The sequence below is a fragment of the Vipera berus genome (genome assembly GCF_964194415.1).
Source record: "Vipera berus genome assembly, chromosome: 1".
NCBI lineage: Eukaryota > Metazoa > Chordata > Lepidosauria > Squamata > Viperidae > Vipera > Vipera berus.
The window spans coordinates 14,731,749-14,753,009 of record NC_138202.1 but is presented as its reverse complement, the minus strand read 5'-3'; the positions used below and the strand labels follow the sequence as shown (position 1 = coordinate 14,753,009).

The 21,261-nt window shown below is 43.3% G+C and overlaps 1 protein-coding gene across 1 annotated transcript in view; it reads right to left on the bottom strand.

Annotated features, from left to right (window-relative positions):
- UNC13A (unc-13 homolog A) overlaps positions 1–13,092 on the bottom strand; it is a gene marked incomplete at both ends in the record, with an annotated part of 151,259 nt that extends 138,167 nt beyond the window's left edge. The window contains one exon of the mRNA XM_081312539.1: positions 13,071–13,092. Coding sequence (XP_081168665.1) covers positions 13,071–13,092 — 22 coding nt within the window. The remainder of the gene's footprint in view (positions 1–13,070) is intronic.
- Between the last annotated feature and the right edge of the window lie 8,169 nt (positions 13,093–21,261).

The following is a 21,261-nucleotide window of genomic DNA, read 5'->3' as shown; positions in this document are numbered from 1 at the left end:
CAGTATGATTTCTATACTGGCCATCCCACTCTGGTTAGTTTACAAAGAACATCATAAAATAATATAAAGACATGACTAAAAAGCACAGTTAAAAACAAACTTAAAAACAAGATTAAAATTAAAAAGTAAAAAATCAAACTTAAAAAGTTAATAAGGCTAAAAGATTAAGAGCTCTCTTTAATTAAGAGCTCTTGGATCACAAGCAGAGAATTATTTTTTCACCATCAGCTACTATCAATCAGAAATGGCAGAAACGGAACCCACAAATCTGATGCCAATCAATCATACCAGACTGAAGGGATGCCAATCTTGATATTAAAGCATAGACCTCTACATTATCACATACATGTTCATGGAATTGTGCCCATTTTCATTTTTTTTGTTCCACCAGAGAGAAATATATGCTATTTGGGGGGATTTGTATATGGTTCACCTGAAAAAGATACTGACCCCTTTCCAACCCTAATCTAATCAGGCTGTAGATTCACACAAGTTATTTAAGAATGAACAATTAGCAAAACAGAATTCCAGTCTTCACACAATTCGTGCCCACATTAATCACATTATGACTTAATATGATGGACTAGTTTCCTAGTACACTAGGCCTCTACATCTTGCATTGGAAATTATCCTACCCCATACAGTATTTCTCTAACCTAGTATAGTTTGTTGTGTAAACAGTTGATTCATACAACTTGTTTTAACTAAAAACTGATTTAATCCTTTTCTGACTTTGCATACTATCTTTATCCATAAATTATCCAAATGCCCTGTGCTTGCATGACACGCTAAGGTACAAAAGGCAAAGCAAAGTGAACATTAACCAAGTGTAGTTTGGCATATTGGCAGAACACAACTGGGGTGATGGTCTAGGGCCATGGTGGCGAACCTATGGCACGCATGCCACAGGTGGCACACACAGCCCTCTCTGTGGACATGCATGCCGTCACCCCAGTCCTAGGCCTTCAGATGGGTTTTATAAAACCTTTTCGCTTTAGGCCGCCACCGCTGTGTGCCAAAAAAAAAAGGTTCAATCAATCAATTTCAACTTCTTGCGGGAAAAAAAAGATCTCGCAAAGTTGGAATTGAAGCCTGCTTTGGACCCGGCTGTTTTAAACAACTATCGTCCAGTCTCCAACCTTCGCTTTCTGGCGAAGGTTGTTGAGAGTGTGGTGGCGCATCAGCTCCCTCTGTTCCTGGAGGAAACTGATTATCTGGACCCGTACCAATCGGGCTTCAGGCCCGGACACAGCACGGAGACGGCATTGGTCGCGCTGGTGAATGATCTCTGGAGGGCTAGGGACAGGGGTTGCTCCTCTGTCCTGGTCCTATTAGATCTCTCAGCGGCTTTCGATACCATCGACCATGGTATCCTGCTGCGGCGTCTCAGGGGGTTGGGAGTGGGAGGCACCGTTCTACGGTGGTTCTCCTCCTACCTCCAGGGCCGCTCGCAGTCGGTGTTGACAGGAGGGCAGAGATCCGCCCCGAGGTCTCTCATTTGTGGAGTCCCTCAGGGGTCAGTTCTCTCGCCTCTCCTGTTCAACATCTATATGAAGCCGCTGGGCGAGATCATTCGTGGTTTTGGGGTGGGGTATCACCAGTACGCTGATGATACCCAACTTTTTCTTTCCACCCCGAACCAACCCAGTGATGCCCTCTCCGTGATGTCCCGGTGCCTGGAGGCGGTTCAGGTCTGGATGGGGAGAAACAGGCTTCGTCTCAATCCCGCCAAGACTGAGTGGCTGTGCATATCGGCGTCTCGGGTTAACCAAGTTATTCCACCTCTAACGATGGGGGGTGAGGTGTTACCCCCCGTTGATAGGGCTCGCAACTTGGGCGTCCTCCTGGATTCACGGCTCAATTTTGAAGATCACATAGGAGCCGTGACCAGGGGGGCTTTTGCACAGGTTCGCCTGGTGCGCCAGTTGCGTCCCTATCTGGACCGAGACGCCCTACGCACAGTCACTCATGCACTTGTGACCTCCCGTTTGGACTACTGTAACGCTCTCTACATGGGGCTGCCCTTGAAGACCACTCGGAGGCTTCAACTGGTGCAGAATGCGGCCGCGCGAGTTGTAATGGGGGTTTCCCGATACTCCCATGTAACACCTCTACTCCGCGAGCTGCATTGGCTTCCGGTTGCCCTCCGGGTGAAATTCAAGGTGCTGGTTATTACCTATAAAGCCCTACATGGCCTGGGTCCGGGTTATTTGAGGGAACACCTGCTGCCGGCATCAAACGCCCTTCGCCCAGTGCGCTCCCACAGGGAGGGTCTGCTCAGGGTTCCGCCGGTGAGAGATTGCCGGCGGGTGATACCCAGGGATAGGGCCTTCTCAGTGGGAGCGCCTGCCCTCTGGAACCAGCTGCCGGTGGAGCTGAGGACTGCTCCCGACCTCCGATCATTCCGCCGGGGCCTGAAGACCTGGCTCTTTGAGCTCTCGGGCCCAGGCTGAGGAGAAAATCTTAATTGGGGTTTTTAGTGTACAGGGTGAATTTAATACTTTTTAACTGGTTTTAACTTTTATATGTTTTGATTTTTAATTCCCTGTAAACCGCCCTGAGTCCTCAGGGAAAGGGCGGTATACAAATGCAACTAAATAAAATAAATAAATAAATGATTGAACTTTTTAGTCCCACCCAGCCTGCCATTACCACCGCAGCCCCGCCCACCCATTGGGCCCTGCCCACCCATTGGGCCACACCCACCCAAAGGGCCATGGCCACCTGGCACCTGACGATACATAAGTGGGTTTTGGGTTACAGTTTGGGCACTCGGTCTCTAAAAGTTTCGCCATCCCTGCTCTAGGGGCTAGGCTGAAAAGGAGAGAAACAAATTATTGGTCTGATAATAAAAGGGGGATATGATGATGTCACATATTTATGACATAATTGCACAAATAACAAATTGCACAAATTGTATAATTCATACTGTTCACACAACATCACCTGCCACCCTGCAGATGTCCATAAAAGGGGCAAGGGTAGGGCATGCTTCTACTGGGGATTGAAAAGTGTTGCTTATACTTTAGCGTTCAAGCTGTGTGTGTGTGTTGATCTATCAGATTTATATAGCTGCCCATATCATGTATGTGACTGGGTAACATATACTAAACAAAATGATGTAAACAATGTTTAATGATTATTTAAAAGAATTAAAATATAAATAAGACCACAGGAGAATGCATCAAAGTCTTACATAACACAGTCCATCTTGTGGGCTGTTTCCTATATTCAGGATCTTGGGCAAGTCATTTGTCCCTTAACTTCATTAAATTTGCTTTTTTTTATGAAGTAGCTGCCTTGAGACCAGCTGTGTCTTTACGCAAGTAGCCAATTGAGACTTGCACCATCCTCCTCTATGGACAGCTGTTTTGGGATGGCACCCATCAAAGCCTTATCAAAGTGATTAGTAACATTCAGTTAAAATGCTAGATACCAGAAGATTGAGTGGGAGGTGTGAGCCATCGCTTTTTTTTTTTTTTTTTGGTAATCAGATGAACGATCCATCAGGCTTCAGGATTCTGACAGACAGTGGTGCCTCCAAATCTCAACTGGGTTTCTTTCCTAAACTGAAAAATACTGCTTCCCAAACTTTTTCCTTCATTACTCCAAACTGCTTCTCAGAAAGTCTTATCAAACTTCAAGGACCAGTCATATATCCCTCACTTCAGCACTATTGTCACTTCAAATAGTTGCTAAACAAATGGACATAACTCAAGGACTACTTGTATTATAAAAACAGTTGTCAATGAATGATCTTTATTTCATTTCAACTACCATTGGTAATTTCATCAAGTTCATCCTACTAGGAATTCTTGAGAGACTTTCAAACAGGCTGTATTTTAGAACACGAGGCAACCTTTAAGTCAATTTAAAAGTCCCTGTTATGATGGGTAATGGGTTTGTGTGTCATTACCCAAAGAAAACCTGCTTTTATCCAATTTTGGGTAATTTACCCAGGTTTGGGAAGCACTGTCTAGGAGTCTATTAAGCTTTAACTATATTATGTTGCTTCAGGAAGTTAGACTAAATCAATGTTTCTCAAACTCTACAACTTTAAGATCTGTGGACTTCAACTCCCAGAATTTCTCAGCTAGCCATGCTGTCTGGGGAATTCTGGGAATTGAAGTCCACAGAACTTAAAGTTGTCAAGGTTGAGGAATACTCGACTAGTGATGAATGGAGCACTTTTCAACTCTAACATTGGACCTGAAGGTATCATTGCCCCAATATGGTCCAGATAGCAGCACCCAGATGGCTTTTCTGGCTTGGAAACTAAGCAGAGGCAAAGTTGGTTAACACTTCATGGGAGATCTTCAGGTAATCCTGAGCTGTAAGCTAGGCTAGGAAATTATGGACTCATCCCAGAAGACTTTGCCCAAGCACTTTGATGTTACTGCTAAGACACCCATGTGAACGTGTCCATGAAATCACCTGGACACAAACTGGACTAGGTGTGTTCCAGTCCACATGCAGAGAGTTTGAAATTGTAGCACATTCATCTGCCGTGAATCACATTAGATTCAATGTGATTAATCTCTGAGTAGATATCTCTGGTGGTATCGTGGTTAGGATGTCACATTAGGTTGGAAGAGAGCAAGATTTAAATCCACATTGACTTTGAGACAATCACTACTTCTCAACTCAATCCACCTTATAGACTGGCCCTTATGGGGAGTATAACTGGAGAACAAAATATTATATTTGAACTCCTGGAGGAAAAATGGGATAGAATTATGATTATCATTATTATTGTTATCATGATGATAATCACCAACCAATTGTAGAGTCAGAGTAGGGAAAATATAATCCACAAGTCCCATCTTGCCTGATCACCCTAATTGTGAGGTACAGGGAACCAAGTAAGGTAAAGGTAAAGGTTCCCCCGCACATGCGTGCTAGTCGTTTCCGACTCTAGGGGCCGGTGCTCATCTCCGTTTCAAAGCCGAAGAGCCAGCGCTTCTCCGAGGACGTCTCTGTGGTCATGTGGACGGCATGACTAGACACCAAAGGCTCACGGAACGCTGTTACCTTCCCACCGTAGTGGTCCCTATTTTTCTACTTGCATTTTTACGTGCTTTCGAACTGCTAGGTTGGCAGAAGCTGGGACGAGTAACCGGCGCTCACTCTGTTACGCAGCACTCGGGATTCGACCCGCCAAAGTGTCGACCTTCTGATCGACAAGCTCAAGGTCCTAACCCACTGAGCCACTATGTCCCAAGACCAACACAATTAATTGCTCAGAATAGTTTCTTTATTGCTGCTTGCCCAAAGACAGGAATTTTGCCACACTAAAGCACACTCAGCATTACTATCAGATAAATTCTAAGGAAGGTTTATGAAGGATCCCTTCTGAGCCGCTTTATTGCTGAGCTTATTTACTCTGCCTTAGTGTATTTGTGAATCCAGTTCACTAAACCAATTTATGGCTCAGTCTTGGACAAATCTAGATAATAGGTTAATTGAATAGCCAAGTTAATCATATTGTGTGAGTTCAGACACTTTGTAGAAGCTCTGGAAAAACAACTAACATATTTAGGACATCATTTCTAGTATCTCAGATGGCATTGTAATAAAATATAAAATAAGAATCTACTTGGGTCAGAAAGCAGGATTGTCAGGATGAATTTGTGGTCGGGGGCAGGTGGAAAGTCTGTGTCAACTAATGCCACAGCAAGTCCATTTATTACCCTGACTGTATTACAAGGCCGATGTCTTCTGATTAAATGCATTTTTATTTCAATGATGCTTGTGGTTTCAGATCGCTCTGAGGAGCTTTATAGCAATTGCTTAGCAAAAGCCAGGCCAAGGAAGAATATTAGTCTAGTGCAGGGGTAGGCAACTTTGGCTCTTTTATGACTCGTGGACTTCAACTCCCAGAATGGCTGGCTCAGGAATTCTGGGAGTTGAAGTCCATGAGTCATAAAAGAGCCAAGGTTGCCTACCCCTGGTCTAGTGGTCCCTAACAAAAGACCCTATCTGTGCTGAGAGATTATTGGAAGATGGCAAAGCATTTATAAGGCAGCAGTTGCTTGATAAGGCCAGTAATCCAACACACCCCAAAATCAGACCTGCAGGAGTTTAAGCTCCTTGGCTGGGTTGAAGACTGTGGAGTGCAATGGTTAGGGCACTGAACCGTGACTAGGGCCATTCAGAATCGAGCCCTCACTCAACTTTAGAAACTAGTTGGCAGAGTTGTGCAAAGCCAGCCAAGAAGCATGCATAGTTCTGAGCCAGCATACCTCTCTCAACTTCTGCCCTTGTGACTGAAATAATCAAGCTAAATTAGCCTAAACTAGGACTGGCCATGTTGGTTTTCCATTTCAAATGAACATGTGATCCAACTTCCTTAGGAAACTCACTTTTCTGATACCAGCCAAACAAATTACAGTCCCCAATGTTTGCCCTCAAAGGAAACCATGGTTTAAAAAGTACACAGTTCTAGCCCTTCTTGAAGTCCCAGCTCTTCCTTAGCCTCACCAGTGATGGAGGTGCCTGTTCTTTAATGCTAGGCACGGCAATCTGCAATGCATTTATGTGCATATGAACCTCCTGTTATTTCACGCATTCAGTTTAAACGGTTGGGAGCAGATTTTAAGAACAGCCACGTTGTTCTACAGTAATGCCTCTTTATAGCACAGAAAAGATATCATCTTCTCTTGCCTCAAAGGATGTGATGGAGGTTTCTTTAAATCTTTCAGTATCATGTAAAGAAGACTTATCCAATGACTCTTGATACAAAAAGGGAGACATTAACAAACATGTTTCAATTGTCATAGAATTGGAGGATTTTGCTAAGGCCTGCATTTTCCAACTGGCTACCCAAAATAACACAAGTTGTAAGGTAGCAACAGGTTTTAAAGGCTTTGGATGGAATATAGGGCTCTTGATGGCAAAATGTTGTCTGTGAGTCTGTTCTTGAAGACATCTTGGTAGTTTAATGCAGTTACTACTATTGAAGGATATTGGAGTCCTAGGGGACAAATACGAGCCAGCAGTGGGTTGCAGCTGCCAAAAAAGCGTACATAGTCTTAGGCTGCATTAATAGAGGGATAGAATCAAGATAACATGAAGTATTAGTACCAGTTTATAATGCCTTGGTAAGGCCACACTTGGAATACTGAATCTAGTTTTTAGTTGTCACGATATAGAAAAGATGTTGAGACTCTTAAAAGAGTGCGGAGAAGAGCAACAAAGATGATTAGGGGATTGGAGGCTAAAACATATAAGGAACGGTTGCTGAAATTGGGTATGTCTAGTTTAATGAAAAGAAGGACTAGGGGTGATATTACAGTAGTGTTCCAATATCTAAGCAGCTGCCGCAAAGAAGAGGGAGTCAACCTATTCTCCAAAAGATCTGAAGGCAGAACAAGAAGCAACAGATGGAAACTAATCAAGGAGAGAACCAACCTAGAATTAAGGAGAAATTTCCTGACAGTGAGAACAATTAACCAGTGGAACAACTTGCCTCCACAGGTTGTGGGGTGCTCCAACGTTGAAGATTTTTAAAAGAGATTGGACAACCATTTGTCTGAAATGGTATATAGGATTTCCTGCCTGAGCAGGGAATTGAAGACCTCCCAAAGTCCCTTCCAATCTGTTATTCTGTTTCAACTGGTACTACCTGGCCATAATTCTGACTGGTCCAGTGAAATGCATGCACATCTTACCATTAAAAAAAGCAACCTCTGGCTTTCTCTGGTTTGAGGGGTCCTTGGTGCTCTCTGAGCTTGGCTGTTTTCTTGCAGACGTTATTCAAACGTCTGATGATATTACCTAGTTTGTGGAATTAAATATCTGCAAGAAAACAGTCAAGCTCAAAGAGCACCAAAGACCCTTCATTTCAACCCTGAGCTACAAATATTCTCCTGTATTGGTTTCTCTGGTTTGGGATCCAGTTCAAAGTGCTCATTCTTAAATCCCTAAATAGCAAGGGAACCAACTGTTAAGGGATTACCTATATTCCCATATCAACCTGCCTGTACTTTGAGATCTTCTGTGAAAGCCCTTCTCCAGTTGTTTCTTTTAATTGCATACATTCCAATATGTAGAACCAGTTGCCTTCCTTCTAAGCATATCTGCTGCTTGCAAGGTTGCTAACAGTTATTATCTGGGGGGGGAGCCTCCAACATTAATATCAAGCCACACAGTGGGCAAGCCACACTGTAAAGTTTCTCCAAGTTTTCATTTTCAAGCCAGAGAAATCTATCTGTTGATTTTGTACTTAGTGATGGGGGCGGGGGGGGGGGTGGTTGTCTCATTCCCTGGCCATTGTTTAAGGGGCAAATGAAATCAGCTTTATGTTATGATTGACCCTTGAGAAAGTAGATACATGCCTCTTAAGACTAAGTCATTATAGCAGACATGTCAAACACAAGGCCCGGGGGCCGGATCCGGCCCGTGAAGTGGTTTCATGTGGCCCACAAAGCCATCCTGGAAACAGTGAGGGAACGGCCCCCACTGCCTTGGCCCTGGCCCAGAGACCCTCAGGTCTGTCCCACTCCTGCCCAGGCCCCCATAGGCACCCTTGATGTGAATGATGTAAAGTTGGCCATGCCCACCCAGTAGGCCATACGCACTCTAGCCATGCCCACCCAGTAGGCCATGCCCACCCTGACCATACCCACCCAGCCCCCTGAGGGCAACTGCAATGCTGATGCGGCCCTCAATGAAATTGAGTTTGACACCCCTGCATTATAGCTTTGAAATTAAATACAGACATAAAACTAAGTGAGCTTCAGCAGATTAGCAAATAGCAATGATTAGAGAGCCACTTTGGTCTAATACAGGGGTCTTCAAACTTGGCCCTTTTATGACTTGTGGACTTCAACTCCCAAAATTCCTCAGCGAGGCACGCAGGCTGAGGAATTCTGGGAATTGAAGTCCACGAGTCATAAAAAGGGCCAGGTTTGAAGACCCCTGGTCTAATAGTTAAGGCAGAGGCTAGAAACCAGGAGAGTTCTAGTCCAGCTTTAGGCATGCAAATCAACTGGGTGACTTTGGGCCAATCGCTCGGAGACTGTGGGTTCTAGTCCTGCCTTAGGCATGAAAGCTGGCTTGATGACTTTGGGCCAGAGACTCTTTCTCAGCCCAACCCACCTCACAGGGTTGTTGGGTAAATAGGGGGAGGGATGAGTAGTTGATATGTCTGCCACCTTGATTTATTTATGCACAATAATAAAGTTGGGATATAAATAAATAAAACGCTAGTTTGTTGCAGCAATAATAAGATACACATTTTTAAAAGAGTTAACTGTCTTTACCCAAATAATTCCAGGAAAGTAAAAAAAAAATCTTACCGCAGAAATGAACTCAAAAGAATGGAGAGTAAGTGTGCAATACTGTGTTACTTCTCTTTCAGAAATCCAGACTATGGAGAAATAAAGATCACTTCTATATTTTCTTTCTTCAAAAAGGCATGTCGTTGCTTTTGTGCCTGCCCAGTTCGATCCACCCCACCTAGCCCTTCCCCATGCTCTCATGGCTTAAAACGGTGTTATACAACCTTACATGTTGGAGAATCAACTATCTGGTAGTAGTGATGGATGATGAGAATCATAATAAAAAAAAATATCTGCCACGAGAATGAAGAAGGCTAAAAAAATGTAGGAGGTGAGATTTACCTATTTCAAAACTGCATTACAACAGGCTCCCTATTGCAGATGGGAATACATCTAAAACAAATTTAAGGGTTGGGAGTTTTTCAAGGAAAGGTAGGTTATACATATTTTAATAAATGAATCAATTTTTCAAAATTAAGCACACCTCACCACCACCAAACCATCTTTTGTGCAGCATTGTTTGTAGCATTTTCTATTGAAGGTTTCCGATTTAAAAGGAGAAGGGAGAGGACAGCACAGAAATACTGTATCTAAATCCTTTAAAAAGAGCCAAAATGGAGTCACCATTTCCCCATAGCTGTGCTTCTTTCCCCAGCAGTGATACAGCTACTGGCTTTCTGGAAAGAGTCCTCCACCACTCGTTCATTCATAAATTGTTCCCAGAAAGCGCCTGTCGCCAGAGGCTGAGACACACCTAACCTCACCCGACAGCTCTGATTTATAGATTTTGCAACTGTGATGAATGTTAAAGACCTGCAACCTTGCTGTGCATGCTCGGCCCCACAACTCTTACAAACATACCCCACCCCCTCCACCCCACCAAGCTTTGCAGATGGCCATTTTCTCCACCCTCCACATTTTGAACCTGTGCTTCACCACCTTCTCCATGTGATCCAGAGCCGTCCTGTGCCTGATACGCATAGCCTTCCTCAGTCGAAAATCAGGATCAAGCACTGCAGGTGTTCAATTGTGAGGAAGGTCAAGAAAAGGGGCTTCACCCCCTTCTCATTTCTGCTGACCAAGAGCTTAGTTTTGAGGCTCAGAAGGCAATAGAGAAGGGGCTGATTTATTTTATGTCAAGAGAGAATCCAGGATCAGAGCTTGTGAGGGTTGTTTAAATGACCCAAATTACCTGCCTCCCAATAATGCAAACATTGATCAAATCTCTGCCAGAAAGGAAATTGGGGGGCTGGGGAGGGGGGAGAGAGAGAGAGACAGGGAAGGATGGAGGCAGCCGTTTTAAGCTTGAAAGAGCAATGGCTCCTTTGTGTTCATCATTTTACAAGCTACCTGACATACAGAAGCTTCCTTACATACAGAATAACAGAATTGGAAGGTACCTTTGGAGGTCTTCTAGTCCAACCCTTTACCATTCCAGACAAATAGCTGCCCAATCTCTTCTTAAAAACCTCAAGTGATGTAGCACCCACAACCAATGGAGGCAAGTTTGATTTTCCTCACTGACATCTTAAGTATCATTTCATCGATGGTTCATGCCATGGTTTGGTTGTCCCATGTTATTGCTTTTAACATCCACAAGTCTTCCCCAACAGGCCCATTTTTGTGAATGAAAACAGGCCTGGGAATTGTGAGGAGTGGAAGGTTTCCTTCAGGGCTTTGAAGGGATCAGCCAATGAAGACATTGTTGTCAAGATAGCAGAATTTTTGCATCCTCTTTTTTTAAAAAAAAATTAAACACACACACATATTTACAGAGCAAATGTTTAACAGGCAGCTGAATATTTTACCCAAAGGGAAACTTGGTTAAACTGCCAAAAAGCAGATCAGATTCTTTGCTTATGAAATGGTTAGCATTTAACCCATTACTAACCACGCTGGGAATTAACCTGGGCCTTTAGATTCTTGCTGGTCTCCCTACCATGGTCTCAGTGGCTGAGTTAGCAAAACATGCCATTCGCAAAGTAATACATTGCGTTCTGGTTTCACATTATAGCCTGCTTTTTACAGCATGCTGTGAGAATGATTGGGTTCCCGCACTTCAATTGAGTATGTTGTGTAAAGCTACTGGACATACACCTTCCAAATGCTGGGTCTAAATGAATTCTCTCTCTCGTATTTTGGAAATTACAGTCTAAGAATTGTTTTTCCAGTTAAGAAAGACCAGAAACCATCACGTTTCGTTTCCAAAGACAACCCACTATTTTGAGGATGCCCACAAATGGAGCATGAAGTTATCACCATCCTCTGCTTTTCAATCCCAGCTTGAGGCTTATGTTGTAGATGGAATGTGACTCAAGGCAGGGGAGCAGGTTCAAGTCTGTGCTCGGCTCTGAACCCTGCAGAGCGACCGTGTGTCAACTATTAATCTACCATGCAGGATTGTTGTGGGGATCATAAGGAAGGAAGATAAAATCACAAATAAATCGACCTGATTTTGAGCAATAGATAGCCTCTGTTATAGGGATTCAGTTTGGAGTTCAGAAATAAGATTCCTTAAAAATCAAGACCATCTTCTATGGCATTTTTCTTTTATGTGATGCTTATAATGGTGACTGCTAACATATTTTATGCTTAATAGGGAATTCTATACAAGAGCTTGGGACCAGATCCAAATATCAGTCCAAACCATCATTCTTTTTCCAAGCCTGACCAGCCACAAAGTCCACTTATAGGGTTTGTAGGTGCACAGCCAGCTCCTGTTTATGTGCAACATTTGACCCTCAGGTGGTGTACTGCATCTGGCTATGGAGGATCCATACAAGAACCTTGGCTAATAATCCTCTCCTGCATTTAGACTTTCTCTGAACAACTGCCCATCATAACCTCATGTAGCAAGTAATGTGCTAAGTCAAACAATATGAAATAATAATGCAGAATATTATCATGCTGTGCCTATTACATCTTTCATCCAAGGTAGTCTAGGAAAGGGAAGAATGATTTTTAAAACTTCATTTAATAGGGACTGAGATTCAAAGACCTGAAGAGCAAAGGGAGGCATGGAGGAAAGATAAGCGAAGACTGCTCGTTTTTTCCTCCTCCTCCTCCTCCTCCTCCTCCTCCTCCTCCTCCTCCTCCTCCTCCTCCTCCTCCTCCTCCTCCTCTGCCTCTGGAAAATCAAAAAGTGCAAAACCTCACTTCTCTGCTAATAGGAGGTGGGAGGTTGCAAAATTAATTCGGCATCTCAATTAGCCCGTGAGAAAGATATGAAAGGAAAAGATTTTGCCTATGTTTCTTCAGCCCATCCAAAAACTAGGTACCATGTGAAACCAAATGATGAAATTGTTAAAGTAATATGAGCTGGCCACATCAGAGGTGGACACACACACACACACACACACACACACACACACACACACACACACACACGACACAGAGAAAGCCTGAAATCCGTCAACCTGCACCACACCCCAAAATGCTGGATTGAATTAGCACCTCTTCGAGAAAAAGGCAAAAGAAGCCTTTGCTTCAGAGGTGAAGTTTCGACCCTTCTTTGCTAGATGGGAGCATCGGGAATCTGAAAGGACATTCCATCCCTCCCACCCCCGCTCAGCATCAGGGACATGCCTTCACTGTCCCACGCCTTAGTATTTCCACTGAGGCTACTTCAGAAATGGCCACCTCCCCATCCCCTCATCGACAGCTATATATTTCTGCCTCTGTCCCGTTCTGCACAAAAAGGACACTCTCGCATCTCAAAACAAACAAACAAACAAAAAAACCCCAAAATAACCAAAAACCGTGCATGGGATGGCAGTGAGGTTGCCTTACCTCCAACGCAAAGCAAAGACATGGCATAGGCGCTCTCCCTCTCGCTTTTCTCTTTCAAGGCCGCTGTTCTAAAGCAGATTTGGGCTTTACAGCGTGGGAAGCTGCTTGGAAAAGGAAGGGTGTGTTGCGTTGCTACGAAATGGCATCCTTCTCCGAAGGGCCGCCGACTGCTCCTCCTTCTCGTGCCTAGTGAGAGCCAGCCATTTTGCTTCAGCACCACGGCTCGTGGATAGCTCCCGACGTCAGGATGATGGGGGGAAAAAAACCACCCAGCGTGGGGCGGGGGACAGAGAGAAAGGGGGGGGGAAGGCGGGGGCCACCGGATCGGCTGAGCGTTTGCCTCTTCAAAACCTCTTTCTGTCGACAATCTCCAATCCTCAGTTCTCTTAAGGAAGCTTCCAAATGCTCATGTTTGAATTTCAATCCCGATGTAGGATTTTCCAGTTTTCTGATTCCAGAGTGGAGTTGCTAAGTTTGGACTCCACCACTCTTCCGGCCACTGGCATGTCTTTCTGCCTTCCTCTTTCCTTTGATGTGAATGATGCGTACACGGGAAGAGATAAAAGGCTGGATAAAGAGGAAGGAGTACTTCATAAGGACAAATTGGTTTGATACTTCCCCCCCCCCTGTACGGTTGTTTCATGAATGGTCTGGAGACACAACACAAAAAAAGCAATTGATGTGCCCATGCTCCCCTCAGTCACATCATGGTGGCTTTCTTATAGTGTTTAATTCATGTGCACAAACATTTAGGTGGGGGAGAGAGAAGTCAAAAGCCTAAAAGCTGCAGCACTTGCTGCTTGAATTAAATCGAGAAAGTTCATAAATAAACTCATAGGATGCAGCAGAACATAGTAAAATATCTCAGCCTTAACAGTGTGGAAGAATGGATGGCTTGCCTAATTCTTAAACCCAACATCTTGGTAAACAAAGCATTTTGCTAGTCCCTGTATCACTGATTTTCTTTCCAATGGCAGTACTTTTCATAATCCTCATAATCCAGAGTTGGTGTATGACTTACAGCCATTCATTTAGCCACCATTCCAAGTTATAGCAGCATAGCAAAAAATGACTTACAACTGGTCCTTGCACTTACAACCATCTCAGCATCCCAATGGTCACAATCAAAATTCGAGCACTTGGCAACCAGTGTGTACTTTTCTCAATTGCAATGTCCTGGGATCATGTGATTGCCATCTGTGATCTTCCCAGTCAACTTCCATCAAGTAAAATGAATGGGGGGAAGACGGACTCACTTAATGACATGTGATTCACTTAACTGCAATGATCTGCTTAAAAACCATGTCAAAAAAGATTGTAAAATTGGGTGGCTGTCTTGCTTAACAGTGGAAATTGGGGTCCTAATTATGGTTGTATGTCGAGGACTACCTGTATCTTAAGCTACAGTTTTCCAACTTGATGCCTCCTGCAAGCCTGTCAGACCACAGTGCAAATAATTACCAGCTAACTCCAGTTCATTGATCCCCTCAGTGAACAGGTCAAAGGACATCAAGGATGAAAGAAATATCAACTGCCCACTGGAAAACTCCAACAGTATTAAACTGTATCAAGCCTCTTTAGTTCTAGGTTCTTCTCTCCTTGATTAGTTTCCATCCATTGTTTCTTGTCTTGCCTTCTGGTGCTTTGGAAAACAGATTGAGCCTCGCTTTTTTGCGGCAGTCCTTCAAAGAAGAGGGGGTCAACCTACTTCCCAAAGCACCAGAAGGCAAGGCAAGAAACAATGGATGGAAACTAATCAAGGAAAGAAACAACCTAGAACTAAGGAGAAGTTTCCTAACAGTGAGACAATAAACCAGTGGAACAGCTTGTCTTCAGAAGTTGTCAATGCTCCATCAAAGGCAGCTTTTAAGAAGAGACTGGACAGTCACTTGTCTGAAATGGTATAAGGTCTCCTGCTTGAATAGGGGTTGGACTAGAAGACCTCCAAGGTCCCTTCCTACTCTTGTTATTCTATTATTCTGTTAAACCCAACATTTGTTTTCTCCACAGACCAGCTTGATGTTTCTAAAAACACCTAAGCTGTACATCCTAAGCTGTACATTAAGGCAAAGTCTGGTCAAAGACGTATTGCTATTGAACATGGAGATGCTTCTTCCCAATTAATTTGACTTATTCTCTTCTTTAATCTAAGATAGGATCCATTGCCATATCTTGAGACTGTGAGTTCCATAAATGAATGATATTATTTGTGAAAAAGGCCTTCTATCTGATCAGTTCCATTTTATAATTGTGAGCAGAAGCCAGGGGAATATAATGTATGAAGACAGTATTCCACTGATATCCCGTTTTAGTAAAGATTATGCATTTTATTTCAAAAGCGAATGAAAAATGAATCCAATAAGCCGCATTTTTCTTTAGTTATGGAAATGAAATGGAATTCAAATGAATGAGTTCTAAATAAAGCATTGATTCAATACTCTTGAAGAGAAATGGGTTTGAAAATCAGGAAGAATCTCCAGATCACACACACACACACACAAAAACCTAAAGGAAGGGACTTCCGGTGGCTCCGCGGCGACAGAGGCAGCCTTCCCGGGCTGCCCGCGGCTCAGCTGTGTGATTTTTCGCCCGAAACAGCGCCGATCAGCTGTTCGGGCGAATTTGAAGCCCCCTCCTCGGGAGAAGAGGAGGGGGTGAGCCCCCAGGTAGGGGTTGAGTTCTCCGGGGCCGCCTGAGCTTGGAGCTTGGGCGGCTGAAGGATTGAACTCCCCCGCAGCCTGGGCTGCTCCCAGCTGGCTAGCGTCTCTGCTCCGGACTTCATGGAGCAGAGCCAGGCGTCTGCGACCATCCCTGCTTGAAGGAGAGACTATGAAAGGAAAAGAGCAGGCAGAGCAGTACAAGAGGGAAAGATGAAGAGATGAAGAGGATTATTTCATTTTACTCTCGAGCTTGATGGACTTTGCTTAAAACTTAAAGTGAAAGTGCGTCACAATTGTAAGTAAAAGATGGCGTCTAAACCTCCCCCTAGAACTTTTCGGAGTGCTGGAAATTCTCCGGTGCAACAACAATCATTACTGCAGGCGTTGCATTCTCCAGATGTATTGACATCGAAGGATCTTGAAAAACATACCCAGTTAATTTTGGAGTCAATGGGTGTTAAATTTGCACAGATGGAGGAGAAATTGGAGAAATTGGAGCAGAGAATGGAAGAAAGGATGGAACAGAAACTCAGAGAGATGAAGGTAGACATTTTGTCCTCAGTGCATAAAGTAGCTAAATGTGTGGAGGTGCTGGATGACAAAGTGGTAGAACTGACTCAAAAAAATGCTATATTAGAAGCAAAAGTATTGGAAATTGAAGATTTAAAAGACAAAATGGATAGCGAACTGAGTCTGGCTCAATTTTACCAGATGCAGTTTGCTGTTAGAATTAGAGGCCTAAAAGAGAATATTAAGGAAGATTTAAAGCAGCTGGTTTCTGAGGCTTTTGAGGTGGTATTGAACCATCCAGCATCTGAAATAAAACAAGGCATGGACAAAGTGTTTCGTGTGAACTCGTGGATTGCTAAACAGAGAAAGTTGCCTAGAGATGTGGTGGTTTATTTTGTAAAAAGGGAAATTAGAGATGAAGTTATACAAGCTGCCTATGATACTAAAGTTGTGATTGCTGGTCAAGAAGTTTTGGTTTTAAAAGAAATTCCTCCAAAGATTTTAAAGAGAAGGAAGGACTTTATATTTCTTGTGCAAGAGCTCAAGCAAAGAGATATAAGGTTCAGATGGGAGATCCCAGCTGGGTTGAGCTTCATGTATGAAGGCAAAAGGTACTGTTTGGGTACTGTGAAGCAAGCGCATGATTTTTACAACAATGTCTTAAAAGCAACCCCATCAACACTTTCGGAAGCTGCAGAGGGATCTGGAGAAGGAGAACATCAAGAGGATGAAGATGGACAGATAGACGAGAATGGTACAGGAGGAGATCAAGCTGCAACTCTTTTGGATGATCCTAGAGAACAGAGGGTGACGCGTGCTGCCTTAAAACGCTCAAAAAAGAGAAGAAAATAGGACCAGTAGAAATCTATGGAACTTCCACAACATACTGATAGTCAAGTGGTAGTTGTGTTTTTAAGAGTTTTGGGATGATATGTATGGTAACAGAATTTTTAATCTGGAATTAATGGACAATTTACTACAGAGGAAGAGGAAGAAAGTTTTGTGGGTTAATGTGGGTTAATTTGTGTAAGAACTATCTATTATAGCCTATTTTGGCTAGAGAGGTTAATAGGGATAGATGCTTGTGATGTGTAAATGAGAATATGTTTAGGAAATAGTGAATTGTGGAAGAACATAGATGGGAATGACGCTAGTTTTCTTTTATTTTAGTTCTTTATACATATTTAGTATTTTTAAGGATTGGTTTACTCTATATAAGCTAGAGAGTGATGGATTTTAGAGTTTATAATTGTTAGTATATGACTGTTTATGATTGCTTTTTAGATATATACCTTGTATTTTGCTCTGGGAAGTCGGGGGGGGGGAGGGGGGGAGGAGGGGAAGTAGGGGGGGGAGGCAGGGGAGGGAGGAGGGAGAGGGGGAGGGGGGGGATAGGGGGGAGGTAGGGAGGGGAGGAGGGAGGGGGAAGGGGGGTTTTCTAAAGGAAAACTGTATTTTAAAACTTTTCAATAAAAAAAAAAACAAATAAAAACCTAAAGGAAGAAGTTAAGAGGGTGTGAATCTGCATATGTACAAAATTTTAAATGGAAACTCTTTGTCTAATCCAGTGTTTCTCAACCTCGGCAGCTTGAAGATGGGAGGACTTCAATATCCAGGATTCCCCAGACAGCCATGCTGGGAGTTGAAGTCCGCCTATCTTCAAGTTGCCAAGGTTGAGAAACACTGCTCTATATTATATATTCAGAATAGAACAGGAAGGGACCTTGAAGGTCTTCTAGACCAACTCCTGCAAAAGCAGGGGGTCCTATACCATTTCAGACAAGTGGCTGTCCAGTCTCTTCTTTAAAAACTCCAGTGATGAAGCACCCATAACTTCTGAAGGCAAGCCGTTCCACTGGTTAATTGTCCTTACTGTTAGGAAGTTTCTCCTTAATTCCAGGTTGCTTCTCTTCTTGAATAGTTTTCATCCATTGCTTCTTATCCTGCTCTCCGGTGCTTTGGAAAATAAGTTTGGGAAATAACTCTTTGTGGCAGCCCCTCAAATGTTGGCCCTAGTCCTTTTTGTCTCTAGACTAGCCATACCCAGTTCCTACAACCATTCTTAATATGTTTTAGTTTTCAGGCCTTTAATCATTCTAGTTGCTCTTCTCTGCATTTTTCCAACATCTTTTTTGTAATATGGTGACCAAAACTGGATGCGATATTTCCAAGTGTGGCCTTACTAAAGCTTTATAAAGTGGTACTTTGTCTAATCTGTCTTTGGCCCCAAACAGAAATTAACTAGTGCTAGTCAGAAAAATTCACCGGCATTTATTTTTAAATTTTCTCATTAACTTTAATGCAAGGGAATTTAACATAAATATTAAAATACTTTCCTAGGGAAAGAGAAGTTAGAGGAAATTATGGTGGGTGAATGTAATATTCTTTAATTTCTTTAATTATAAGGTAATAAGGGGTGGGTGTGAATGTTTTACAGTTCATTGCACAGCCATCTCTCCAACAGTCTGCAACTTTTCCTTGTGCTGCTTCTATTAAATCCCAGGAGAAAATCTCTGGAGGAAATGCCTCCTTTCTGGCTTTTCATGAGGGGGGGAGTCCTTAGAAATGGTTGGAGAACTTCTCAGAACAGAACAGAATAACAGAGCTGGAAGGGACCTTGGAGGTCTTCTAGTCCAACCCCCTGCTCAAGCAGGAGATCCTTTACCAATATCAGACAAATGATTGCCCAGTTTCTTCTTAAAAACCACCCATAATTTCTGGAGGCAGTTGCCTGGAAATATACTGGAATATTTCATGGCCTCTACACAAAGAACGAAGATCATGGCATCCGGCCCTCTCAATTCCTGGTAAATAGATGGGGAAGAAATGGAGGTAGTGACATATTTTATTTTCCTGGGCTCCAAGATCACCGCAGACGGGGACTGCAGCCAAGAAATTAAAAGACATTTGCTCCTGGGGAGGAAAGACATGGCAAATCTAGACAGCACACTAAAAAGCAGAGACATCACCCTGTCAGCAAAAGTGTGTATAGTCAAGGCTATGGTCTTCCCAGTTGCAATGTATGGTAGTGAAAGCTGGACCATAAAAAAGGCTGAGCACTAAAGAATTGAGGCCTTTGAACTACGGTGCAGGAGAAGACTCCTGCAAGTCCCTTGGACTGCAAGGCGATCAAACCGGTCAGTCCTAGAGGAGATCAACCCTGACTGCTCTTTAGAAGGCCAGATCCTGTAGTTGAAACTCAAATACTTTGGCCACCTAATGAGAAGGAAGGACTCACTGGAGAAGAGCCTAATGTCAGAATCCATTTATATCACATTCATAAATGTATGTTTAAAACATTATCCCCCCCCCCTGGATTCTGCCATCTCCCGAGGAAGGAGGAGCAGATGTGGATTCAGCCTGCCTTAGGTTATTTCAAAGACCAAGGGAAACCTTTTGAACTGGGGGAACAAAGGGGAGGGTTAGGGCATCTGGCCTGTGTCTCCATTTGAATCTGTAAAGGAAGAAGGCAATAACCGTAAAAGATCTGAAGTTCCCTTTTTCCCACGAAAGGGATAACACGAAGTAATGATGGGGGGCTGACCAAATGGGGTTGAGGGAAGGGGGGTTGAACCGGGAACTCTTTATAAAGTTTCAGTCTGTAAAACAATACCAGGTCCTGTCTTGTATTTCCACAACCAAACATGTCCTAGTAAAAATTCCTTTTGGACTAGAACTGACTCCAAGAGTTTTTGTTTTCCTAAGATGTGGATTGGGGTGGGTCCTGACACTAATGCTGGGAAAGACTGAGGGCAATAGAAGAAGGGGATGACAGAGAATGAGGTGGCTGGATGGAGTCATTGAAGCAGTAGGCACGAGCTTAAATGGACTCCAGAAGATGGTAGAGGACAGGAAGGCTTGGAGGAACATTGTCCATGGGGTCACGATGGGTCAGACTCAACTTCGCAACTAACAACAACAAAACTCAAAGAACCTATAAATCCACCTCTAAAGATCCATGAAAAGTTCTTGTGTTGAAGATGTAATCCAATGCTCTAGTAAGTGAGACTTACTGACTCTTCATTAGCCGTCTTCCTGACTGTAACTTACTAACTGAAATGATCTGCCCAAATACTAGAGACAAGCCAGAAGGCATGTAAGCTAGGCTGACTAGGGAACACTGGTAGTGGAAGTCTCCCCATCCTAAACTTGCCAGGGTTGAGAAACATTGGATTGTGGAATGACAGGAGAGATCTTCTGATTGACCAGCACCTGACTGGACAGCCCAAAACAGAAAATAGGAATAAATGGGCAAAAAAGGATCTGTGTAGGCTCAGGAGTTGGCCATATTGGGTGGCAACCTTTGCAAATAAGAATTAAAGAGGTGAAGAAACAAATGGGCTTTGACGAGCTCCAGAGGAATCTCCTCAGCCTCAACGAGAAAGACGCTAAATGGCAAAATTAAGGCCTGTCAGCCAGGGTGAATGATACTCAAACGTTGAAGGAGTTAATTCTCCATTCAGAGGAATCATCTGTCTAATCTCTCTATCCCAAAATTTGGCGAAGGATTTAAAAAGGCTTGTGTATCAATCTGTAGCTTAAAATGTCCTAAACAAGAAAATCATAAACTGATTTGCAAAGCAGAGACCAGCGGATTGAAGCCCCCATGGAAAACAATGAGAAGCTTATAAAATGAGTATCATTTTAAGTCTCTATTGGAATTGGGTTTCTTTTTGCCCCATCATCTGAAACTGATCAGTTGTTAAACTTTAACAAAGTAGTAAGTCCCCTGAAATGCTCGCGCCTAAAGGACCCATGTAAGTAGCTGTCTAGTGGTGGCCGGGTGAGGAATTATGGGAGTTGAGGTCCATACATCTTAAAATGGGCAAGTTTCAAAAACACTGTATTTTAAAGCAGTGGACATGCGCAGATGCCTCTGTGAAAGCCATGTGTCCTGTCTCTTCCGCACTAAAGCCAAAATGCCTATGGAGGACAGTACTTAATGACTGGAAGAGAAGTGGTGGGTCTAAAATATCAGTAAAAGCGGAATAGATGCCATTCCTAACTTCTAGGCACAACTC